The sequence below is a fragment of the Pan paniscus genome, chromosome 1 (assembly GCF_029289425.2).
Source record: "Pan paniscus chromosome 1, NHGRI_mPanPan1-v2.0_pri, whole genome shotgun sequence".
NCBI lineage: Eukaryota > Metazoa > Chordata > Mammalia > Primates > Hominidae > Pan > Pan paniscus.
In genome coordinates this window covers 77,274,611-77,297,038 of record NC_073249.2, presented here as the reverse complement: position 1 = coordinate 77,297,038, position 22,428 = coordinate 77,274,611, and the positions used below count along the sequence as shown (strand labels likewise).

Genomic DNA, 22,428 nt, shown 5'->3' with positions numbered 1-22,428 from the left:
TGTCACTGTGGAGCAAGCACACAGGCTACAGTGCTTGGGTAGTCAGAACCTCCCTGAGGTGGAGAAAGAGAGAAAATATATGGTGAGATAAGCAATTTTTTCACCTGAAAAATTGCACATTCCTCACAGGGCTGTCATAGGCAGTGCCTGAAGCAGCGTCCTAAGGCACTCGACACGGTGCCCCACCCAGAGCAAGAGCTCAGTGAATGTGAGCCACAATTATTAGGAGCCCTGGTGTCAGTCAATATACGTTTACGGAGGCCTTTGTATTTGCTTTAATACATCAGAGATGAGTGAGTCAGCCGCAGCTACGCAGATGAGTGAGGAGACAGGACAGGGACACAACTGAGAATGCGTCTTAGAGACAGGGCACAGCACTTGTGAGAGAAGGTGGGAGCAAAGGTTACCCCCAGGTTGGGCAAGCAGAGTGGAAGTGAGGGAATGATTCAAGAGGAAGTGGCATCTGCACTGGACCTAGAAGATACTGTTTTCAAGTGGAAGGAAGAGCCAGGGGTGGAGGAAGAACTGGAAAGAGAAGAGAAGATTATCAGCAAAGAGGTGGAGACTGAGTGTGCAGGAGGAAATGCTTGAAGAATATCAAGGAATTCTGAGCATACATGAAAGGGAAACAAGGACACGGCTGGGCCCAGCTAATGCACACAGGGCCCAACAGACAAGAGCAGAGAGGACACATTGAAGGTTTTCAACACCGGAGTTTCAGGGTCCAAGCTTTGCTTAAGAGTCATCTCTTAGTCCCCCTAACACCCTGGACAGGCAAGTAGGTAACATGGCCACCATGACGTGCACTGGGTAGAGGTGGGGGATGAGCCGGGAGGCAGGACTGGCTTAGCAATTGCTGTGGAACCAGCAAGAAGCCTTCCAGTCATCAAGTCGCTGTGAACTTCCTATTTAGACAGGTCTCACCTGCCGCTGAATGCCTCCTCATCTCAGGTTTGTTCTGGGTCTCTGTACTGTGGCAACCTAGGCACTAGGACACCAGGCCCCAGCCTGGCTGGAGTGGAGAATGGGGAAGGAAAGCCAATGCTAACGACCAGTGGGAGTGAGAGGCCATTCTCCAGCAGGGTATAGCGGTTTTTGTGGCTGCAATATTCATAGTTAGCCACTAGATGACAGTTAAGAGCAACAGCTTCCAGCTGCGCAGCCCAAAGGGCGCCTGGGAGGCCAGTTTCCCGGCTGACCCGTGAGAAGTCCCAAATAGGTTGCTCTTATTGGGAGAGAACACAGGCCCCTCAACCTCACCCTCACTCTCATCCTGTTAGGGGCTGACCCTCCACTGATTTGCACATGAGAAAGAGTCACCCCTGCAGATTGAAACACAAGTAGGGAACCCGGGATCCTTGCTCTGTTGGGGCACCAGGCCAGTACCTCCAGTCATATTCTTTCCTGTCACACAGACGTCCTCAAATTTGAATCTGGCTCCCAGAGTCTACTGCGTGTATGAAGGCCTGCACGTATGTGACATGAGGTAAACGTGGATTCAGCCGGCAGCTGCTCCCTTCTGGAAAGAAACTGTTGTGTTTCAAGGGAGTAGAATGTACTGTGGACAGGATCTCTTCCTTCATTCTCTAAATCAGGGACCTGACAAGAAGCTGCTGGCAATCCGGAGGCCAACTGGAGACCCGGGACCCTGTGCAGAGGTGCAAAGCTCCTGCCACCTGGCTGTGTTCCTCTTCACCGTCACAGGTCAAAGGGCAGAACTTTAAACACCTACTTACTCCTCCCCTACCCCGGAGCAGCCCCGTGGCTGAGGCAGGTGCACCTGTGCCTGGAGTAGTATTTCCTAGTGACTAGACAAAGGGGAGACAGGCTCAGAGACACAATAACAGGGAGAGGGAGACAGAAAGCAAGATAGAAACACACACACAGAGGTGAGGGACAAAAAACACAAGACAAAAGGAGAGGCAGGTCTATCAAAGAAGAAAGATTTTTAGTGAAGACAAATGAAGCCTAAACATTTCCTCGTTTAAACAGCTACTGTGGAGAAGCTTCTTCATTTTCACCTGCCATTTGCAGGCATCCGCTCATGACTCCTCAAGATGCTGAGAAACAGAAAGGTGCATCATGATAGTTGGCTAACTGGGCCAAAAGGTGACTGACTCAGTGATCCAAGGCAAAGGAACAGCAGGTGTGTGGGGGTGACCCGGAAAACTGCAGCTGGAGACTCTGAAACCCCTTTGCCCACTTGCTGGTACTGGGTGTAAATTAACTAGAGCTCCTCAGTTACTAATAGATTATAAAATGCCACTCCACCCTCTCAATTCCTGCCCCCACTCTCTCTCTACTCACTTTGATCTGGGTTTGTTCTTCCAGTCTAATGAGTCAGAGTGAAGATAAGAACATTATTTATTTTGCTTTTAGCAGACCTGTGGCAAAAAGCCCTGGCTAAAAAGACTGTGCAGTAGCAGAGGCATAGCTGTGGAAGATGTATAGGATGTTTACTTTCTATTTTCTCACCACTAAGAACTCTCTTTTTATTATTTCTCTCACATTGACTAAATTTTCAAAGCTCATAACTACCAAGGAAACTACCTCATATACTCCTAAGTCATTTTCATATTTATATTGCTTATGTTGATCTAGTGCATATAATTACAAATACAATTTTTAAAGAGAATATTAAATGCTATTGACCTAAAATAGTGATGGTAATAAAAATCAAATTTAATAAGTCTGAATGTAGGGATATGGCTATTATTTTGTATACATTTTGGGTTTTTTTAAGTATATTCAGCTTTATTTTTTTTAATGGCTGATATTTTCAGATAGAAGGAACATGTGTAACATCATAAGGTTTTTTTTGAATATTGAAATTAGTTCTTTGAGCACTACTTTTGGGATTCTATGTGGTAGAAATAATTCTGCCTTTATATGGATTCTTTTTTTTTTTTTTTGAGACGGAATCTCGCTCTGTCGCCCCAGGCTGGAGTGCAATGGCACGGTCTTGGCTCACTGCAACCTCCGCCTCCCAGGTTCAAGTGATTCTCCTGCCTCAGCCTCCTGAGTAGCTGGAATTACAGGCGCATGCCACCATGCCTGGCTAATTTTTGTATTTTTAGTAGAGAGGGGGTTTCACCATGTTGGTCAGGCTGGTCTCGAACTCCTGACCTCATGATCCGCCTGCCTTGGCCTCCTAAAGTGCTGGGATTACAAGTATGAGCCACCATGCCTGGCCTTTATATGGATTCTAAGAGTTTACTCTTCCCCTGAGGAAAGATAATCCTTTTTATCCAAAAACTTTCTAGCCGACTGAAGTTCAATAGATGTGGTATTGGAAAAATCTCTTAACCTTTCTGGGTCACAGCTTTCTCCTGGGTAAATTGAAAGATTTGAACCAAGTGTCCTATCAGGTCTCTCTCAGTTAAGTTACAAGTGGGAAGGAGAAAAGAAATAGAGGTGTTGAAGGAAAGGACAGAGGCAAATGTGTCAGTACTCCTCACAGGGTGCTTGTGAAGCCTGTTTTAATCACAAGCTGGTGCTTACATTTTTGTTTTTTATGTGAACAGGTGTGTAAGAGAGAGAAAGAAAATGAGTGAAAGAGAGAAAGAAAGGAGAGTAGAGGGAGAGGGAGATGGAGAGAAACATGTTTCTCTGTTTCTTTACCAAGGGTTCAAGAAGGCCATGGCCTTGGGCCATGAATCAGCCCTTAGACACCGCAGCAGATATTGTCCTAGGGTATGAGGATGTTTCCAATTGTCAAATGTGTTTTTGGCTTCTGGGGACTGGCTGAAATCTGCATCATACCTTGGCCAGGCTACACATAGGTTGCTGTCACTCTCCTGTCACAACTGCCATCTGCTATCTAGAGGACAGCTGCTTGGGAAATGAGGGCCCCATTAACATTCCAGTGCCTCTGGCTCTAGACCTGATAAAACCAGGGCCTTGTGCTGTGAATGTGGACAATTCCCTCTCCATTCCTGTTATTGCTGCTGAGCTGGTCATAAGGAAACCAAGTGAGAAGGGAATGCAACAGAAGAAAAAGACCAAAGACCTGGGTTTCAGGGCTGGGAAAGAAAGCAAGACAGAATGGAGGAAATGAGGCCTGCAGGACATGGCGTCTCAAATGTTTGCATCACCTTTAAAGTAGCCTGTCACAGCTGCCTTCCATGACTCTTCAATGCCCTCATCCCTTCTCCAGATAGAAATGGAGCAGCTCTTCTTGGAGGCCAGGCTTCAGCTGATAGCAAGTCTGAGGTAGAGTACAGCACAGATCAAAGATTGCTTTTTACCTTTAAATGTAAAGTGTAAAGGGACAGGATTAGAGCATCCGCCTCTGTCTTTTTGAACACAAAGACCATTTTTGGTAGAGGAAGGGAGACTTGGAGAGTTTATATGATTGACAAAAGTCACCCAAGTTGTTTGTGAGCCAGGACTGGAACAGAGCTTTTTGGGCATCTAGCCAGTGTTCTTCCCCAGTGCATTACATAGAATGAATTTGTTGTACTACAACACTAATGTTCTGTAATGTTTCCCTGAAGACAGTGTTACAATAGTGATCTTCATTTATATATGTATTTTTTGTTTTATATATTTATGTTGATTGTGTCTATATTTAGACCTCATAATTTAAATTGCTTACAATGACTCATTCATTTGCCCAATGTTTGTTGAATACTTGCTGTGTGCCAGGTTCTATCATAGGTTCTAGGAATACAAAGATGTGTAAAACATGATTCTTGCTCTTAAATATAATAACTCTCAGCCCAGTGGAGGAAATAAACGCATTTAAAATCAAGAATAGTGCAAATACAAAGAAAGCTAGACCAAGTTTATGATGCAATCAAAGAGGCAGGCACCCAACTGAGGTTAGGAGGGTGAGAAATGGTAGCAGCCCAAGAGAAAGGTTTTCTGAGGATGTAACACCTACACTATGTCTTAAATGAGTAGCTATCAAGGCCAGGTGGGACAATATATAAGCATTTCATCCCTCAGATTCTAAGAGATGACAGTCATTATGTTATGGGACTCTGTACTCACATTTACAGTTGTCATTAACCTAGCAAGGTCTTGCAATGCACTTTGGGGATCTTGCAAATAATATCTGTTGCTTGATTTGCAATGAGCTCTGAGATTCCACTTCCTGTAGGGTCTAATAGTAGTCTTAGCAGAAACCAGAAGTCTGGAAAAAGGTGAAGGAAATAATTTCAGTGAAGAACTTATAACTCTACCAAAAACAAACCTGCCCAAGGATTCTCCCATATCTGCCTCCCCTTGTCCAGGTCTTCCTCATCCCTTCAGACTGAGTACAAATTCCACTTCTAGGAAGCCTTTCCTGATTTCTCCAATCAGAAGTGGTCTCTCTGTCTTCTGAAGGCACAGAGGTATTAGTGCCTCTTGTATGATATCTAGTGTGTCCTACCTTAATTGCAGTTTCAGAAATGTACCTCACTCTCATACCTCAAAGATGTGAGGGATGGAGGGAGGAGCTGGAGCTTCAGGGGATATCACCCCCAGGGGTATCAGGAAGACATGGTAGAAAGTTGAATCAGCCCAAAGCAGAGGAGTCAATATCCACAGACATTTCCTCTCTAGTCTCTCTTCTCACTCCATTCATCCTCCCACCAGACAACCTGTCCATCCCAACCTACATTCACTTACCCGAAGCTGATTTGCTAGATTATTCTTCCAGGTTGTTGTATAGTGTTTCCTGGGCTTGCAACACCCTCACCATCCTTGTTCACTCCACAAACACCTACCCAAGCATTGCCTGTTTTTTTTACCCTTCTCAGACCCTTCCCTCTCTGCCCCACCCCCAGTTAAGCTCAATGACCCCTTTCAGCTTCACTGGAGCCTCGATATATTTCTGTTGTAGCACCTTCAACACCATCATACTTCTTGATGTATAGGCTACTGGATGGTGAGCAGCTTGAGGTCACAAACTATGTCTTATTTATTTAAATGTCTCCAGTACCTAATGAATGGGTAAATGAATGAATTTGTATTCTTCTTTTGTCTTCCTTAGAAACTTCCTTCCAGAAACTTTGCCTTATTCGTCGGTATGACCCCCGTCACAGCACCCTTTACTTGGTAGCCTCACAATAGATGTTTATTGTTGAATGAATGAATCTAGCTATTCACACACATACTTTGACATACCAACCCACAACATTGTAATACTGAGTTGATTCTTTTTAGAACGCCCTATAAAAATGAAGTGTATTTTAAATGTTTCTCAAAAGAATCCAACTTTGTTAACAGTTTTTAGCCCTCAAACCCCCCATGATGCATCACCTAAGTGCCATATGTCTCTCACAGGATGAAGCTACTTGCAGAACAATCTGGCAAAGGTCATCCTAGGAGCACACCTCAGGAACTCCTCACTTTCTGTTCCTCCTCTTTCTGTTCCCCACACCTCCCAGGGCAACAGGAATGGGTCAAGGCACACCATGTAGTGATGGGCCAGCAAGCGGATCAAAGGAAAGAGAAGACTTCAGTCAATAGTCTTCTCACTGTGGCTTTCCTCTTCCCCATATTCTGCACTTTCTGTGACCATAGCTCATGACTGATGTCAATGTGAATGAGGAACGTTAAGAGAGAATCCCCAAACATAAGTTTAGCCTCAAGTTCCTATATGCTTCCTAAGCAAACTTTTATCAGAGATGCAAATGAGAACCTCCTGAACCAGGTGTAAATGCTCCAAAGTCCTCTCTTTAACCCTTTTGCAGAAATGAAGTCAGAATAAAAACCAGTGGTTACAGTGAGCAGACACGGTGCCCCTCCCCCTCCTCCACTGGTTGTTTCTTCACCTACTAAGACAGCCTTTCTTTCCCAGAGGATTGAGGGGACTCAGGACTCACACACAAGCTTGAGTTCTGCTTGTGGCTTCAATCATTCTGCTTAGGAGGTACAGAAGGGCCAAATGGTGCTGGACCATGGATGCATGAGAGCTGTTTCTGGCCCAGAGTTAAGGCATGAGAAAGGAAGGCGATGCTTAGGAAAGGCCTGTGAAAAAAAGATTTGCAGAAGAGAAGTCTTCTCTTCATTCTTTCTTAGGCCATCAGAGATCCTCAGTCTATATGGTGGAGCCTTTTTATGAAATGGAAAAAATGGCCCACCTATAGGAGAATGCAACCCCTCAGACACAGGTGTTCAGGCTGGAAAGTAGAGACCCCACTGAATTTCAGGCCCCAGCCATCTCTGCCAGCTGTCTTTACATCTATACCACTGCATGCAGCAGCCTCAAGACCACCTAGCCTATGTCTCACTCCCTCCTGCCTAAACTCTCGGTACCTACCAGCTGCAGCACACTCCAGATTCAACACCCACCCTGGATGGGGCTGAGACCAGAGTGCCCATCTCTGTTTTATGGAAGGAAAAACTGTTACCTCTCTCACCCCTCCACTGCTTTCCTACATCTTTGCTGCCCTACATGCCCCACCATTTCCTCACCTCTCTCTGTCTCTCTTTCCCCTCAGGCCAGGAGGAACCAGTGTGACTCCATGCTGCTCAGAAACCAACAGCTGTGCTCCACATGTCAAGAAATGAAAATGGTAGGCAAGGGGGAAGACAGAAATGGGCACAGGCATCTCAGGGTGCAGCACTGCCCTTCCCAGCCAAGCCCTGTGGGGAGAGATAGTGACGGGGCCCGTTGCAAGGAGGGCCTAGATAAAGGCTGCCAAGGAGGAACTGTTGGTCCTGGGAGCAGCATCGACTGACAGAACATGATAAACCTTCTCCGTTTCAACAAGCTAAAGGGTAACCAAGATAGATGGGCCAGAGTAGAGATGCAATGAGACACTTCGCCTTGGGCTCCTAAGTAACTACAGCCTCTCAGAGGCTTAGGGGATTATGGAGCTCCTTCTCCCTCCTTAATGTAGCCCCCACACAACACATAGGCTCACACTCATTTCTCCACCGTTACAATCAGGAGACAAACAGCTTCATCTTTGGGTTTACTGTTAATTTAGGTAGCACCTCAAGAGAAAGACTCGGGAGAGAGTCTACAGTACTTTCTAGGTAGTCAGGGGCAGTGTCACCTGCCTTGGGTATTTGTAACATATAGTGGAGAATGGTGGTAGGGGAGGAATATTAGGAAAAGAAAGAAGGAAAGCAAGGGAGATGTGGAGGGAACAAAGACAAACTTCTGCCATGCCATCTATCACAGTTGCTGAATCAGAGGCCTGATTCAGGAAGGATGCTAGACTAGGCTGGAGTTAGGCCTTCGGTAATTTAAGAATTAGAGTTAGCGCTGGGATGGTTGTTAGCGTCAGGGTAAGGAAGAGGCTTTGGTTAAGGGTTAATTTAGCAACATGGTTAGGTTTGAGGTACGAGCTGGAGAAGGGTTTCTTCAACTCTGATATCCTATAATTCTCCTTTGACTTGGGGAGGAAGGTGGGGCTAAATGTGAAGGCTAAACGTGCTTTAAAAGAATGGAAGAAAAATAGAAGATATAAGAAAAGCTCCTTCACTGAGTTCATGGCAAGTCTTCGGTCCAGTCGGATGTGAAAGAGAGTGGCACTTTTGTGAAATTTTTATGTGGGATTTACAAATTTAACTGAAGCTACCGGCAAAGCTGCACCTTGATGTTGCCATCTATGTTCATTTTCTACATAATTAGGGTCACTGTGTTAAATATTAGCATTGGCTGGAGTCTGGGAAACTAGGATTGGGATTTCTCCTGGTCTTATTCCTGGAATCACTTGTGTCCACATTTAGAATGCACCAACACCAGGCCTAAGCTGGCCTTGGCCAGCTGGCACACTTGGGACATCAGCAGCCGTCCTCTTTCTCAAGACCTCTTCTCTGACCTTTGCCCTTGCCCAGGAATGATAGAAGTGGAGCCACATGCTGCAATTTTACCATTTATTGAAGCTTCTAAAAGGAAGGGCTTCAAACACAAAAGTGCCCAGGGACCCTTCTGTACTGCTGTCAGAACCTGATGATAAACTACAGAAAGTTAGAAAATAAACATGAAATATCCTTGCCTCACTCTATGCAGTAATACCTCAAAGTCCTCCCAAGGGGAGGGACTGCAGGTCTGCTGTAGTCACTGTGATACCCCTTCTTTCTCAGCAGTGAGTTGAATAGAAATACTGGGGAATATATAAAAAGACTCCTAGGAATAGAAGGGAACTTCCTCAACCTAATAAAGAGCAGCTTGAAAAACTAACAGCTAACACCCTACTTAATGGTAAAAGACTGGATACTTTCCCCTAAGATTAGAAACAGGGCAACAATGTCTGCTCCTGACACTTCTACTCAACATTTTACTATACATTCTAGCCAGAAAGATAAGAAAAAGAAATAAAATCCATCCACATTAGAAAGAAAGAAGTACAACTAGTCTATTTGCAGATGATATGCTCTTATATAGCGAAAGTCCTAAGGAATTCACAGAAAACTATTAGAGCTAATAAATGAGTACAGCAGTGTTGAGGATACAAGATCAGTATATAAACCTTAATTTCTATCAATAGCAGTGAACAACCCAAAAATGAAGAAAACAATGCCATTTGTAATAGCATCAAAAATTATTTAGGAATAAATTTAACAAGAGAAGCACAAGAGCTATACAATGAAAAGTATAAAACATTGTGGAAAGAAAATTTAAAAGGCCTAAATAAATGGAAAGAACCCCATGTTTATGGATTGGAACACTTAATATTGTAAAGATGAATATACTCCCCCAAACTGATCTACATATTTAATGTAATCCTCAAAATCCCAGATGCCATTTTTATAGAAATTTGCAATCATATCTTAAAATTTATATTAAAATGCAAGAGATCCAGGATAGCCAAACAATCTTTAAAAAGAAGAATGAAGTTGGAGGTCTCATACTTCTTGATTTTAAAACTAACTACAAAGCTATGGTCAGGACTGTGTGGTACTGCCATAAAGATAGACAAATAGATAAATGGAATAAAATTGAAAGTTCAGAAGTAAATTCTTACGTTTATAAACAATTGATTTTTGACAAAGGCACCAAGACAGTTCAATGAGGAAAGAACAGTATTTTCAATAAGTGGTATGGGGGCAGCTGCATAGATACATGCAAAAGAATGAATTTGTACCTCTTCCTCACACCATGTACAAAAATAACTCAAAATAGGTCAAAGAGCTAAATGTAAGACCTAAAACCATAAAACTCTTAGAAGAAAACATAGGTATAAAGCTTCATGACCTTGGATAAGGCAATGGTTTCTAAGATAGGACACCCAAAGCACAAACAACAAAAGGATATAGATAAATCAGTCTTCATAAAAATTTTAAACTTTTGTTCCACAAAGAACACCATCAAGAACACGAAAAGACAACCCAAATATTTGCAAATCAACAGATGAAGGATTATGTCAGATAAGGGACTAGTATCTGGAATATATAAGGAACACTTAAAACTCAACAATAAAAAGGCAAACACTCTAGTTGAAAAGTGAGCAAAAAGTTTCAATAGACATTCTCTAAAGAAGATCTACAAATGACCAATAAACACATGAAAAGATACTCAACATTATTTGTTGTAAAGCAAATGCAAATCAAAACCACAATGAGATACACTTTCCATCCACTAGGATGGTTATAATAATAATAATAATAATAATAATAATAATAATAATAAAACGGTGGATAATAACAAGTGTTGGCCAGGATGTGGAGAAATTAGAAGCCTCAAAAATTGCTGATGGGAATGTAAAACAGTACAGTTGCTTTGGAAAACAGTTTGGGAATTCCTCAAAACCTTAGACACAGAGTTACCATATGACCGAGCAATTCCATTCCTAGATATGTACCTAAGAGAACTAAAAACATATTCACACACAAAATTCTACAAGAATGCACATAGCAGCCATATCTTAACAGCTGAAAAGTGGAAATAACCCAAATGCCTAGAGCTTGATTAATGGATAAACAAAACGTTGTCTATCTTTATAATAGAATATTAATCATAAAAAAGAATGAAATACTAAAACATGCTATAACATGGATGAACCCTGAAAACATTTTGCTAAGTAAAAGAAACCAGATGCAAAAGATCACATATTATACTTGTTCCATTTATATGAAATGTCCAAAATAGGAAAATTCACAGAGACAGAAAATAGACAGTGGTTGTCAAAGATTGGGGAGAGGAGTGAGTGAGAAGCAATTGCTAATAGGTATGTGGTTTCTTTTTGGGGTCATGAACTGTTCTAGGAATAAACAATGGTGATTGTTTTACAACTTTCTGAATATACTAAAAACTACTAAATTGCACATTAAGATGGTGACTTATGATACATGATATCATAAACACCGATAAAAAGAAATTAGCACTAAATAAAAGCACAAAATAGATGAATCTCAAAAAAATGTAAATAGGACCTGGTTATGTAACTACTCATATTCCTATGTAACCTTGGGCTAGAAGCTCAATCATTCAGTGCAGAAGAAATACCTGCTGACAGTTATGGTTGTGAATCACCAGTGATATTTGCCTTGGTTTTATCTAGGCTGTGTTTCATCACGTCTCTGCTCCAAACAGCTCATCTTCCCCTTAATGCACCTATTCTGTAGTCCTTCTGTTATCTGCATTACTCTCTAATTAACACCTTCAAGCCCCTTAAAAGTAGGACCATCAAGCTAGACAACTGTAAACAGATATTCTCTAACATATATTAAAAAATAGTTTCAAAATAAATTAAGTTTATTTCAACAAATATTGATTGATTGTCTGCCATGGGCCAGGTACTTAGGTAAACTACAAAGAAAAAAAAAGAAATACATAAGACCTGTCTTTAAGGAGTCAACAAATAAATAAATAATGACAACAGAATGTAATCAATATAAACAGAAATAGATCTGATGGGGAGTGAAGGGGCAGTGAAAGTAAATATCAAGGAAGTCTTCCTTGAAGAAAAAGACTATTCAGGGTTTTCAAGAATGAATAGGAGTCTCCCACAGTACACTTTTTCTCAAAAACAAAAATCCTGTCTTTGGCAGGCAGCTTTGTTCTGATGCAGCCCCTGTAGCACAGTTCATTCATACAATAGCCCTAGCTGGATTTAGGGGATTTAGAACAGCAATCATGCTATTCAGGAGGAGTTACAGTTTCCTGCATCTTCCCTTGGAGCAGAGTCAACTTTAGATAAATTTTTGAATAAAGCAGTCTGTCTCTGGCACATTCTCATCCACTTTTATGTTTAGAAATCTCTCCTCAGGTTCTTACTAAAGCCTTGGCTGCCCCCACTATGCCCAGAGGCTCTTTGTCACCAGATCACCTCCTTCCTCTCCCTCTCCCATCCTTTCTTCAGCTAATGAGTTAGGAGAACAAGCTGAGTAAACATAGTACATTCTTGGCATTTGTATAGCCTTTGCATTCAGTTTTTTTGCTATTTTCAAGCACCTCTAAAGGTCCTTAATACATTGTAATTTGTAACTTTGTTATGTCATAAACTTAAATCATGAGTCACTTGGTACAAGTCACTTAGTGAGTAGAGTAGTTGAACACCTGCACCCACATCTTTGTAATTGTCATTTTATTATTATAGCTACAATAATTTTTGAGAAATAATGGAAAAATGCTTCCTAGTGAAAACATTCTTAAAAGAAAACCAACATCTAGGCTAGGAACAAATTTGGAAAAGTTCAAGAAAGTGATGTTTCTTAACCGAAAATACTGTAACTGTACATTGATTTTAGGCCTATATGAAAGACACCTTTAAAATTTCCAGTGTGCTTCAAGGTGGGTTCATTCATTCACTAATTTGATCAAAAATATTTCTTAGACATCGTGTTAGCAGCTGGAAATACAAAAATAGAGACAAGGTCTATGCCCTCATGAAGCTGAAAGTCTATTAGGGAACCCAGACATTACACAAGTAAATACAATATAAAGGTTATGAGTATTTTGATCCAGGAGGCCCTAAGAACATAGAGCGGAGGACTACCGAACAGTAGTCCCGGAGTCAGCAGTCTCTGTGATAAAGTGACAGTTAACCTGAGACTTGAAGAACATGTGTGTGTTGGGGGTGGGGGCATCTAAACCAACCAATTTTAAAGATTTACTAAATCTGTGTATCTAATTTCAACTGATATCCAGGGAAAAACAATGACTCTGACTTGAGGGAAGGGTGAAACCCTCTGGTCATTCACATCACAAAAGGATGTATGAAGGACTTTGACATCAAATACAACACAAATTCACTAAAGTGGTACATTATTTATTTAAATCAAAATGCAGTTACAGGCAACGTTCTAAATGAGACTTTCTTCTTGAGGTACAACCAAGAACAATGAAAATCCCAGATGATCCAAAAGCATCCTTTGAGAATTGTATGAGTTATAGGTAAGTCAACAATTTAAATCAGGACATGACTTAATTCTTGTCATGTCTGAGGACACAGGAGAGTGGATTGAGAAGCCTAGTAAGAGGAATGTTTAAGGAATGCTTAGGGAACAGGCTTCTTGACTGGTTTTATTTTTAGGTTAAACCAAATTATTAGATCAAAAAAGAAAATTCACCTTTTTGCTTGAACAACTACTGAAACTATTGTAGAAAGTATAATCTTCCTTTCCACCTTCACAAGAACAATATAAGAAACAGAATAGGAAATTTCTTTGATAATTCAGATGGAACTAAATACAAATTCTCCATGTAGACGACATATCTAATCTGCAAGATATGGGGGATTACACATAATCTTCCCTTAGTCCAAGATGTTCTCTGCTACGTTTTAGTAACTAAAATTCCTCTTTATCAGTTTGTTTGGTTGTTATTTAAAGCTTTTTTTAAATCAAGATCGAGTATAACAGATATAAAATCCAATTGGAATTATGATTAGTTTTTGTGTGTGTTTTGTTTGGTTTGGTTTGGTTTTTTCTTTTTGAGATGGAGTCTCTCTCTGTTGCCCAGGCTGCAGTGCAGTGGCGCAATCTTGGCTCACTGCAACCTCCACCTCCCAGGTTCAAGCAATTCTCTTGCCTCAACTTCCCAAATAGCTGCGATTACAGATGTCCACCACCATGCCTGGCTAATTTTTTTTTTCTTCTTAGTGGAAATGTGATTTCACCATGTTGGCCAGGCTGGTCTCAAACTCCCCACCTCTGGTGATCTGCCCGCCTCGGCCTCCCAAATTGCTGTGATTACAGGTGTGAGCCACCATGCCCCGCCTAGTTTTTCAAAGAGTTTTTTTCTTCTATATTTAACTACTAGGCAGGGAAGAAGGACTCTGTTTTTACTTTACTACAACATGCAAAACATGGACTCATTCTAAACAGGACATCAACACAGGTCAACTTGCATTGCAATAGATGGTTGGGAAGTAGACATACACTCAACTTTACATATGACTAACCAAAAAAGCTATATGTAATCTAACGGCCATTTTAATTTTTTCCTCATACAGACAGCAATAATGTGGAAAAATAAATAGGTTTTTCTGTAACCTTATGTTGCACAATGGTACATGTCCTGATTCCTTTTATGACCTTAGGGCCATTTGTTCCAGACTCAAATATAGACCCAGATACACTGAAAACATGCACCCAGTTCCTGGCCAAGGTAGACAAAGTTATGGAGGAAGTGGCTATTTGAGCAGTACAAGCTCCATCACTAATAACATTTACCTGTACTGACTCTACATTTTTAAAGAGCTCTTATATGATAAAAGTAATTCTAGTAAATATTCATTATGAACTTTAAATGGAAAACTGAAGCATCTAAAATCAGAGATTTCTGAGCAAAATTTCACCCTTCTGTGAAATAACCTTTCGAAATTTGTTGCCCCATTTTACTTATCTTGCAAGTTTTGTACTTTATTTAAATACAAAATTCCAGAACATTAATTAGTTGTATTTTAAACAAATAGCTCTTATCCCTTTAAAAGTAAGACCAAGGATTAAACCAGTTCTAAAATCATGTCAACATCAACCAGACGTATCATGAGATTGATTGTTGTATTCTGTTTTTCAGTGTTATGGAGGAAAACATACCACTTCTGTTTGAGACTTAGCTAGAGTGACTATAAAGCAAGGGCCTGGTTCTATCTCTAACTTTTCCAAATTTGTTTCTAGCACTAGATATTGGTTTCTGTGTTCATACTTTTTAAGTATCACTGCATATATAGGCAAATGGAATTATCTTCACTGAAATTATGGTTTTTTAAAAAGTGACTTTAATTATAGCCATTGCAGGAATTAAAATATAATACTTATTGAATGAAAAGAATGAAGGAAAAAAGGAAGAGAGGGAGAAAAGATGGCAGGATAGATACATATTTGTTGAATTGTAGAATAGACAGAGCTTAAACTATTCAGTCCTGAATATACCATCTGCCTGTTTGCACAAAATGGATAATAGAAGGGGTTTTGCTTTCTCTTTTTCTCAATCTCAGTGACAATTGATTACAGCAAACTGGCTTAACTCACTATATTTTTGGTAGCAAAGCAAAAATAATCTCGGAAGATCTTTGTGGAAGCAGAAACCATGAAATGAATGTAGAGCCTTAGATGGCCCATCAAAGTTTACAAATATGTCAGTCTTTAGAAATTAAGCAATTTAAACTAATGTAGAAGAGGTTTTGGCTTATATGCGTTTTCCTCAAGGGTCACCTCCACAGCCTTGGCCACCAGGAGAAATAGGATGTGGTCAGGGCATTTTCTGTGAAATGGGAAGGTTCTAACCAAAATGTTTTCTCAGCTTTACTCTTTAAAGGTAGATTATTGATCTGGAAGAGTTCTGTTTTTTTTTTTCTGGAAATTGAAGAACTCTTTCCTTTATTCCTCCTATTTTCAGAACACATATGTTCTGACAGTGGAATAAAACATTCAAAATGAAGGTTTTATCAAAAATCCATGAAAACAACACTAATCAAAAAGAGATTGAGAATTAGTAGTCTTTGGATCAATCATCTTACATTGCTAGAAAGTGGCCTTATCATCAGGTTAACCGGTACTAGATTCAAGAGATTACGTGTGTTTAAAAATGTATAAAGAGGCCAGTGCGGTGGCTCACACCTGTAATCCCAGCACTTTGGGAGGCTGAGGCGGGCAGATCACCTGCAGTCAGGAGTCTTAGACCAGCCTGGCCAACATGGTGAAACCCCATCTCTACTGAAAATACTAAAATTAGCCAGGTGTGGTGGTGTGTGCCTGTAATCCCAACTACTCAGGAGGCTGAGGCAGGAGAACCACTTGAACCCGGGAGGCAGAGGTTGCACTGAGCCGAGATCGCACCACTGCACTCCAGCCTGGGCAACAAGCGCAAAAACTCCATCTCAATAATAATAATAAATAATAATAAATAAATAAAAATAAAAATGTATAAAGACACATTTCTTTCTACCAAGCCCTAGCCAATTGACTAATGTGTTTTCTTGTTTTTTCCAATCAGAATGAGTCTTCATCAACCCAAATTCCAGACTACACCTGAGCCTTTCCATGATGACATCCCAACAGGTTTGCTTTCTTTTAGAGTACTTATAGTGTGAAACACACTAGAAAAAAATGCCATAGAATGAAAGTCTAATCCCTAAAATAATTTCTAAATTTCCTGAGCAAATCCTCACTTTCTATCCCTTTCTCTTTCACGTATTGTCTTTTGACCTGCTGGGATTGGTTCACAGCCCTTCTTTCACTCCAGCACCACCTGTGCCCTCCTCAGGCCTCACTTGCCCTTATCCATGTCATGTTCCTTCCCAGGATCTGTCCACAACATATGGCTGAAGACTTTCCACGGAGATGGGGTACAAACAAAATAAAAGTTCCCCTATTGGCAGTCCTGATGGTATCAATCAAAATGGGAAGGGAACTGCATCTCTATACCCTCAGAGCGGCCTCACCAAGGCCCTGAACCTTTCACTCCACCAGCTCCCTAAAATACCTGCCTTCTCCCAGCAGCTGCCTGTGCTATTCTTATCTTCACTTGCTGTTGATAGAAACAAGGAAAGCAGCTCTATTTCAGGCTTCAGCATTGACCTAAGTCTCAGCTTTAGTTAAGGCAACACTGGGCTGGTGAAGATGGAGTGAGCCATTATTTGGGGTAATATAATTCAAGGGCTTACTGCAGCACAGGCTGTCACTTTAGTGACTTTGTCCATTTTCTCATTTGCTCCCATATTGACTGAAGCCACTTGAATTTTTCTCTCATTTGATACACACAGTAAAGAAAATCAGGATAACTTTCCTCACTCTATACATATGGAAAAATCTTTTATCTTAAGAGGTTGCAGGGGAACTAGAGCCAGAACTGAAAAGATTTCTAGAAAGGAAATTTGAGGATTGAAGGGATGTCTTGAGGGGATGCCAAAAGGGAGGACCAGAACTCAGGTTACAGCTGAGGTTTGGGGATATCTACTCGAGTGGAGTGAAAGTCTTCCAGTCCTAATGAATCGCTTCTTATGTATCCCAAAATATTGGCCTAGTTCATGGCTCTCATTTAGCCAAAGTGGAACCAAGAGCCTGGAGCTAAGAGTACCTACCCAACGAAAGCTACCCAATCTGCTGTTCCCTGGTCTATGATCACCTCATTCTTTTGAAGCCAAGAGAACATGGGTGATAGGCATGTGCAGTTGATTTCATAGTTTTCTGTGCCAGACACACACTCATTCTGAGTTTCCTTTGGACCTGGACTTTTTTCAGACCTGCCTTGCAAAGGAATGAATCACATACACACACACACACACACACACACACACACACACAATCACACACAATCATTGTGTGCCTTTCCCTCAGCAAGAATATATTTTTTGGTCCTAGAGAACAATGTAACAAGATGCCTTTCATCAATGTATTATCTCTGGGAGTATACTTCGATTAGCAATTTAAGAGCTAGATTTTGTGTGCACAGGAACAGCATGTTATGTTCTTGGACGGCCCTGATTCTTGTCCATAGAGTTCATCCTAGAACAGTAATCTTAGAGGTGGGACTACAGGGAGAATAGTTGTAAAACTGGCTAGGAGCTGAAGCTTGGTAGATCTACTGTTTATTATAGCCATGGCCCTTCTGAGCTGACTCTGCTCTTGTATGTGCTCTTAGAGGTCATGAAAAAGGCACTAGGCTAGAAGCGATGAGACCTCGGTAGGAATCCTAGTCTTGCTATATAGGCTTGGCCTCTATGTTCCCACCTGTAAAACCAGAGTAGCATGTTGTCCCACTGAAAGCTAGACCTTCAGCACAAGTGGCCTTCACCTTTGACTGACCCAGGAAAACTGCTGACACTGCCCCATCCCCACTGGATTATAGAGCTTAGACATGTCCATACTGTGGTACTTGCTGCTTATTGCTGAAGCCACCTTCCACCTGTGCTGTGTTCCCTGTGGATTGCTACAAATGCCAAGTGACTGACTCATCCCAGTGAACAACATTACCGCCAATGACTGTCTAACTCAACTGTTGGTCACAATGATTGCTAGCATTTTTTTCTGGATTCTGCTTATCCTTACATATTATCAATAATTCTTAATGACAACTAAGGAAATAGAAAGAACTTATCTTTACAAGTGATGCAGATTCCTTCATGAATCTTTGACCTGATCCCAGAATCCCATGACACCCACGGACTCTTAATCTCAATAAACATTAGTACAGATGCTAACCACCTCATAGGGGCCTACCACCTGGCATAGTGGTATGATATGGCACAAAGAGCACTGGGTTAGGATTAAGAATGTCTGGGTTCTGGTTCTTAGTCCATTAGTGTCTGTGACCTTGGACTGCTGTTCCCTCTTCATTACAGTGATGAGACTGAACTGGATCCAAGGTTTGTGATCCTGTAACGTCTCTAGCTCTCATTCAGTTGGACTTTGTTCTCTGGAGCTTGTTCCAGAGAATTCAGAGTTCCAATTCTCTTAGTCACTCAGCGATTCCCAATGGGAAGATGTTATTTCATGCACTGGTTTACCCCCATTCAAGTTATATGTCTTCTGGAAAAATTGAATATTAACCAACTTTTAATAAATCATTTTGAAGAAGAGATAGGGTAAGGATTTTAAATAACCCTAAAATAAATTATTTCACAAAATACAGATTTCTTTTGAAACAAAAGTACTTTCTGTCCCTACTGTAGCCTTTTTATAAGATCATGTTTATTCCTTATTTTTATTTTTTTAAAGAACAGAACTATATATGTGTCCCTGAAAAGTCTCCTGAGAATTGAATCCTCTTTTCTCTTTCACTCATATTACAACACCAGACATGTTTTATCTTCATTTTTAATTTAATTGGTAATGACGTCTAATACTTGAGTTTTGTTTCTGGGTACTCCTTTTGGCCTCATTGACAAGATTTGTAAAAGTTTAAATGTTGTGAGGGGAAAAGGCAATTTCATTAAAAGAAATTCTTAGGTGAGTTTTTTGTTCCATTTTCTTAAGAAAAAATAAAAGGTGGATTTGAAAATCAAATTATTAGGTGAATTTTAAATCTGTTTTATAAGGTTGAAGAAGTCTTTGTTGGCCTGTGGTTATTTTGAGCTTCTTTAAGAATAGAATCTAAGTAGTCCTTATCCTTCTTTCCTTCTTGTACTGTCATCCAGAAAGCATTCACTATTATAGACTGCCCATTCTGGGCCCCAGGACAGCTGTCTTCCACGGATTACTGACAGAGGCCTACAAAACTCTAAAAGAGAGACAACGTTCTTCCTTGCCCAGAAAGGAACCAATAGGCAAGACAATGAGGCAGTGAGCGGTGGGAGCTCATCACCTCCCAGACTCCCAGAGAGAAAATAACCTCGCCAAGCCAATCTTTGACACTGGCACCTTCTCCTCACAATTTTCTCTCCTCTCCCAAAAGATGATTTAATTTTGCCTTCCTAAGATTGCTGGTATTCTAGCTCTTACCTCTATCTTCTTTCTCACGTCTCCTAAAGACAAAATGGTTTAATTTACATGATTGTAAAGATCTGTTGATGAAAATGGAACATGGTAACTGTCTCTCATTTTATTTTGTTAAAGGTTCCTCTCTATGTTAAAGTGGAAAATGTCCTTCTGTTTCTAAGTCACAAGTTTTCTGTGAAAGTTATTTCAGCTCTTTCTTCAGGACAGGGGCCAGAGATGGCTCCATGAAATCCCTCATGAATTCAGCTTATTAAGAATAAAGGAAGAGGCTAGGTGTGGTAGCTTACACCTGTAATCCCAGCGCTTTGGGAGGCCAAGGTGGGTGGACAAAGCGGTTTAATTTACATGATTATAAAGATCTGTTGATGAAAATGGAATATGGTAACTGTCTCTCATTTTATTTTGTTAAAGGTTCCTCTCTATGTTAAAGTGGAAAACATCCTTCTGTTTTTAAGTCACAAGTTTTCTATGAAAGTTATTTCAGCTCTTTCCTCAGGACAGGGGCCAGAGATGGCCCCATGAAATCCCTCATGAATTCAGCTTATTAAGAATAAAAGAATAGGCTAGGTGCGGTAGCTCATACCTGTAATCCCAGCACTTTGGGAGGCCAAGGCGGGTGGATCACCTGAAGTCAAGTGTTCAAGACCAGCCTGATCAACATGGTGAAAACCTGTCTCTACTAAAAATACAAAAAGTAGCCGGCCGTGGCTGGTAGCAGTTGCCTGTAATCCCAGCTACTCAGGAGGCTGAGTCAGGAGAATCACTTGAACCCAGAAGACAGGGGTTGCAGTGAGCCAAGATCACACCACTGCACTCCAGCCTGGGCAACAGAGTGAGACTCCATCTCAAATAAAATAAAATAAAATAAAATAAAATAAAATAAAATAAAATAAAATAAAATAAAAATATAAAAAAGAACAAAGATGTGGGGCTGGGCACAGTGGCTCAAGCCTGTAGTCCCAGTGCTTTGGGAGGCTGAGGCAGGAGGATCACTTGAGGTCAAGAGTTCAAGACCAGCCTGGGCAATAAAGGGAGACCCCTATGTCTACAAAAGTAAATAATAATAAAAAAAAGAATAAAGGAGAAAAAGAGAAGTTACCATCTAGCCTTATCTGTGTTTGTTAACTCTGGTAGATGGCAGAGGATACTGTGATGCAATGACTGGAAAATGGCAAGGCATTCGTTGTTGCAACCCTGAAGCACAGGAACTGTGCCTTGCCTTGCCCTTCTCACGTCACTTCCTTTAGTGCCTCTCATATGTGAGAAGTTCAGCTAATCCTGGCTTAATAAAAACCATACCTAGTGCATGTATTATGTAGTTTGATTACTTTGGTTGGAAGATGTATGCATCCGGATTTGTCCCAATCTGTGTGTCCATCTGCAGTGTGAGGGAGACAAAAGAAAACTCTAGGCTGGCAAATATTATATTTATAGGCACATATGTTTCATGTCCAGCTTATTGGGGGGTGGGTATATATATATAAAGAACACCTCTGTTATTTAAGAAGCAATGGTCTTGTCTTATCGCAAGATCCTGACTAACTGGAAACTGGATCAACATGTGAGAACCAACCTCTGCCTGACTGTATTTGAAGAATGCTAAAAGTATCATCAGACTTTGAACACCTACTGTTGACTTTTCTCTAATACCTCTGTCGAGTGACTAGATTAACCAGATAAGTGAGTAAAAACATCCTGACATCCCTTTCCCTAGAGGGCTGGAGACACAAGGGTACATCATGGAGACTGGGAATTTACATGGTCTGGGGACCCCTGGGAGTCTCTGAAGCCCTTGCAGAGTGTCTGTGACTTTACTTGAAGAATGGACTTCAAAAATCTCAAACAAATGGCCTTGTCCTTAAATTGGCCTCACTTCCTGCACAAGAAAAAAAAAAAAGACAAACAAAAACAGAAAAACTTGCTTGATTGTCCTGAATTCCTGGTAGGCTATGATTCTTGGTTTCAGTTCAGTTGGAGTTTAAGAACTCCAAAAACAGTGCCCTTGAATTCTGATCCCATTTCAGATAGTTGTCAAAGGAGAGACACATCACAGGTAACAATGTTTCCTTCTTTTGTTGTTGCAGATTAATACATCCAGTGAAAAGATTGGGTGTAACTGTACCCATGCATTATAGAGGATACATGCCCCATTTGCAATTATCTGGAGCTTTTGAGGTAATCAGAATATTATGTGACTAGTGAGATAGAATGTTTCCTAAATATAGTCAAGATGGCTTCATCCATAGTACTGGGACATTTCCAAAATCTTGTAAAATAAAAAATAATAATATCATGTTGTTCGGTAGTATGATGACAGAAAAGGATGATCTATATCAATGGTTCTTAAACTTTTGGTCTTAGGAAATTTTACACTCTGAAACATTGAAAACACTAAAGAACTATTTATTATATTAGAAATTAAAATGGAGAAACCTTTTAAACACTTCCAATCAGCTGTCAGAGTGATGACATTATCACACGTCATGTAGCCTCTGGAAAACTCCACTACACTTAGGAAGTTTTCCAGAGGCTACTTGAGGCTTCTTGAGAAGAAGGATAAGAAAGGAAAATAACATCTTAGTATTATTATGCGAACAATTGTAACTCACAGACACTCTGGAAGGGCTTCAGAGACTCCCAGGAGTCCCCAGACTATGT

General features: G+C 40.7%; 1 protein-coding gene across 4 annotated transcripts in view; it reads left to right on the top strand.

Annotated features, from left to right (window-relative positions):
- The window catches only part of C1H1orf105 (chromosome 1 C1orf105 homolog), a 69,565-nt gene that overhangs the window by 28,539 nt on the left and 18,598 nt on the right, over positions 1–22,428 (top strand). For 2 of the 4 annotated variants that reach the window (XM_055111567.2, XM_063603907.1), the window contains exons 4-7: positions 7,434–7,508; positions 13,215–13,282; positions 16,328–16,392; positions 19,470–20,088. In XM_055111567.2, the coding sequence (XP_054967542.1) occupies positions 7,434–7,508; positions 13,215–13,282; positions 16,328–16,392; positions 19,470–19,618 (357 nt within the window). In that variant the 3' untranslated portion in view covers positions 19,619–20,088. Of the gene's footprint in view, positions 1–7,433; positions 7,509–13,214; positions 13,283–16,327; positions 16,393–19,469; positions 22,095–22,428 lie in introns of those variants that run through there. The other 2 variants (XM_034940714.3, XM_055111562.2) reach the window with 1 other exon arrangement.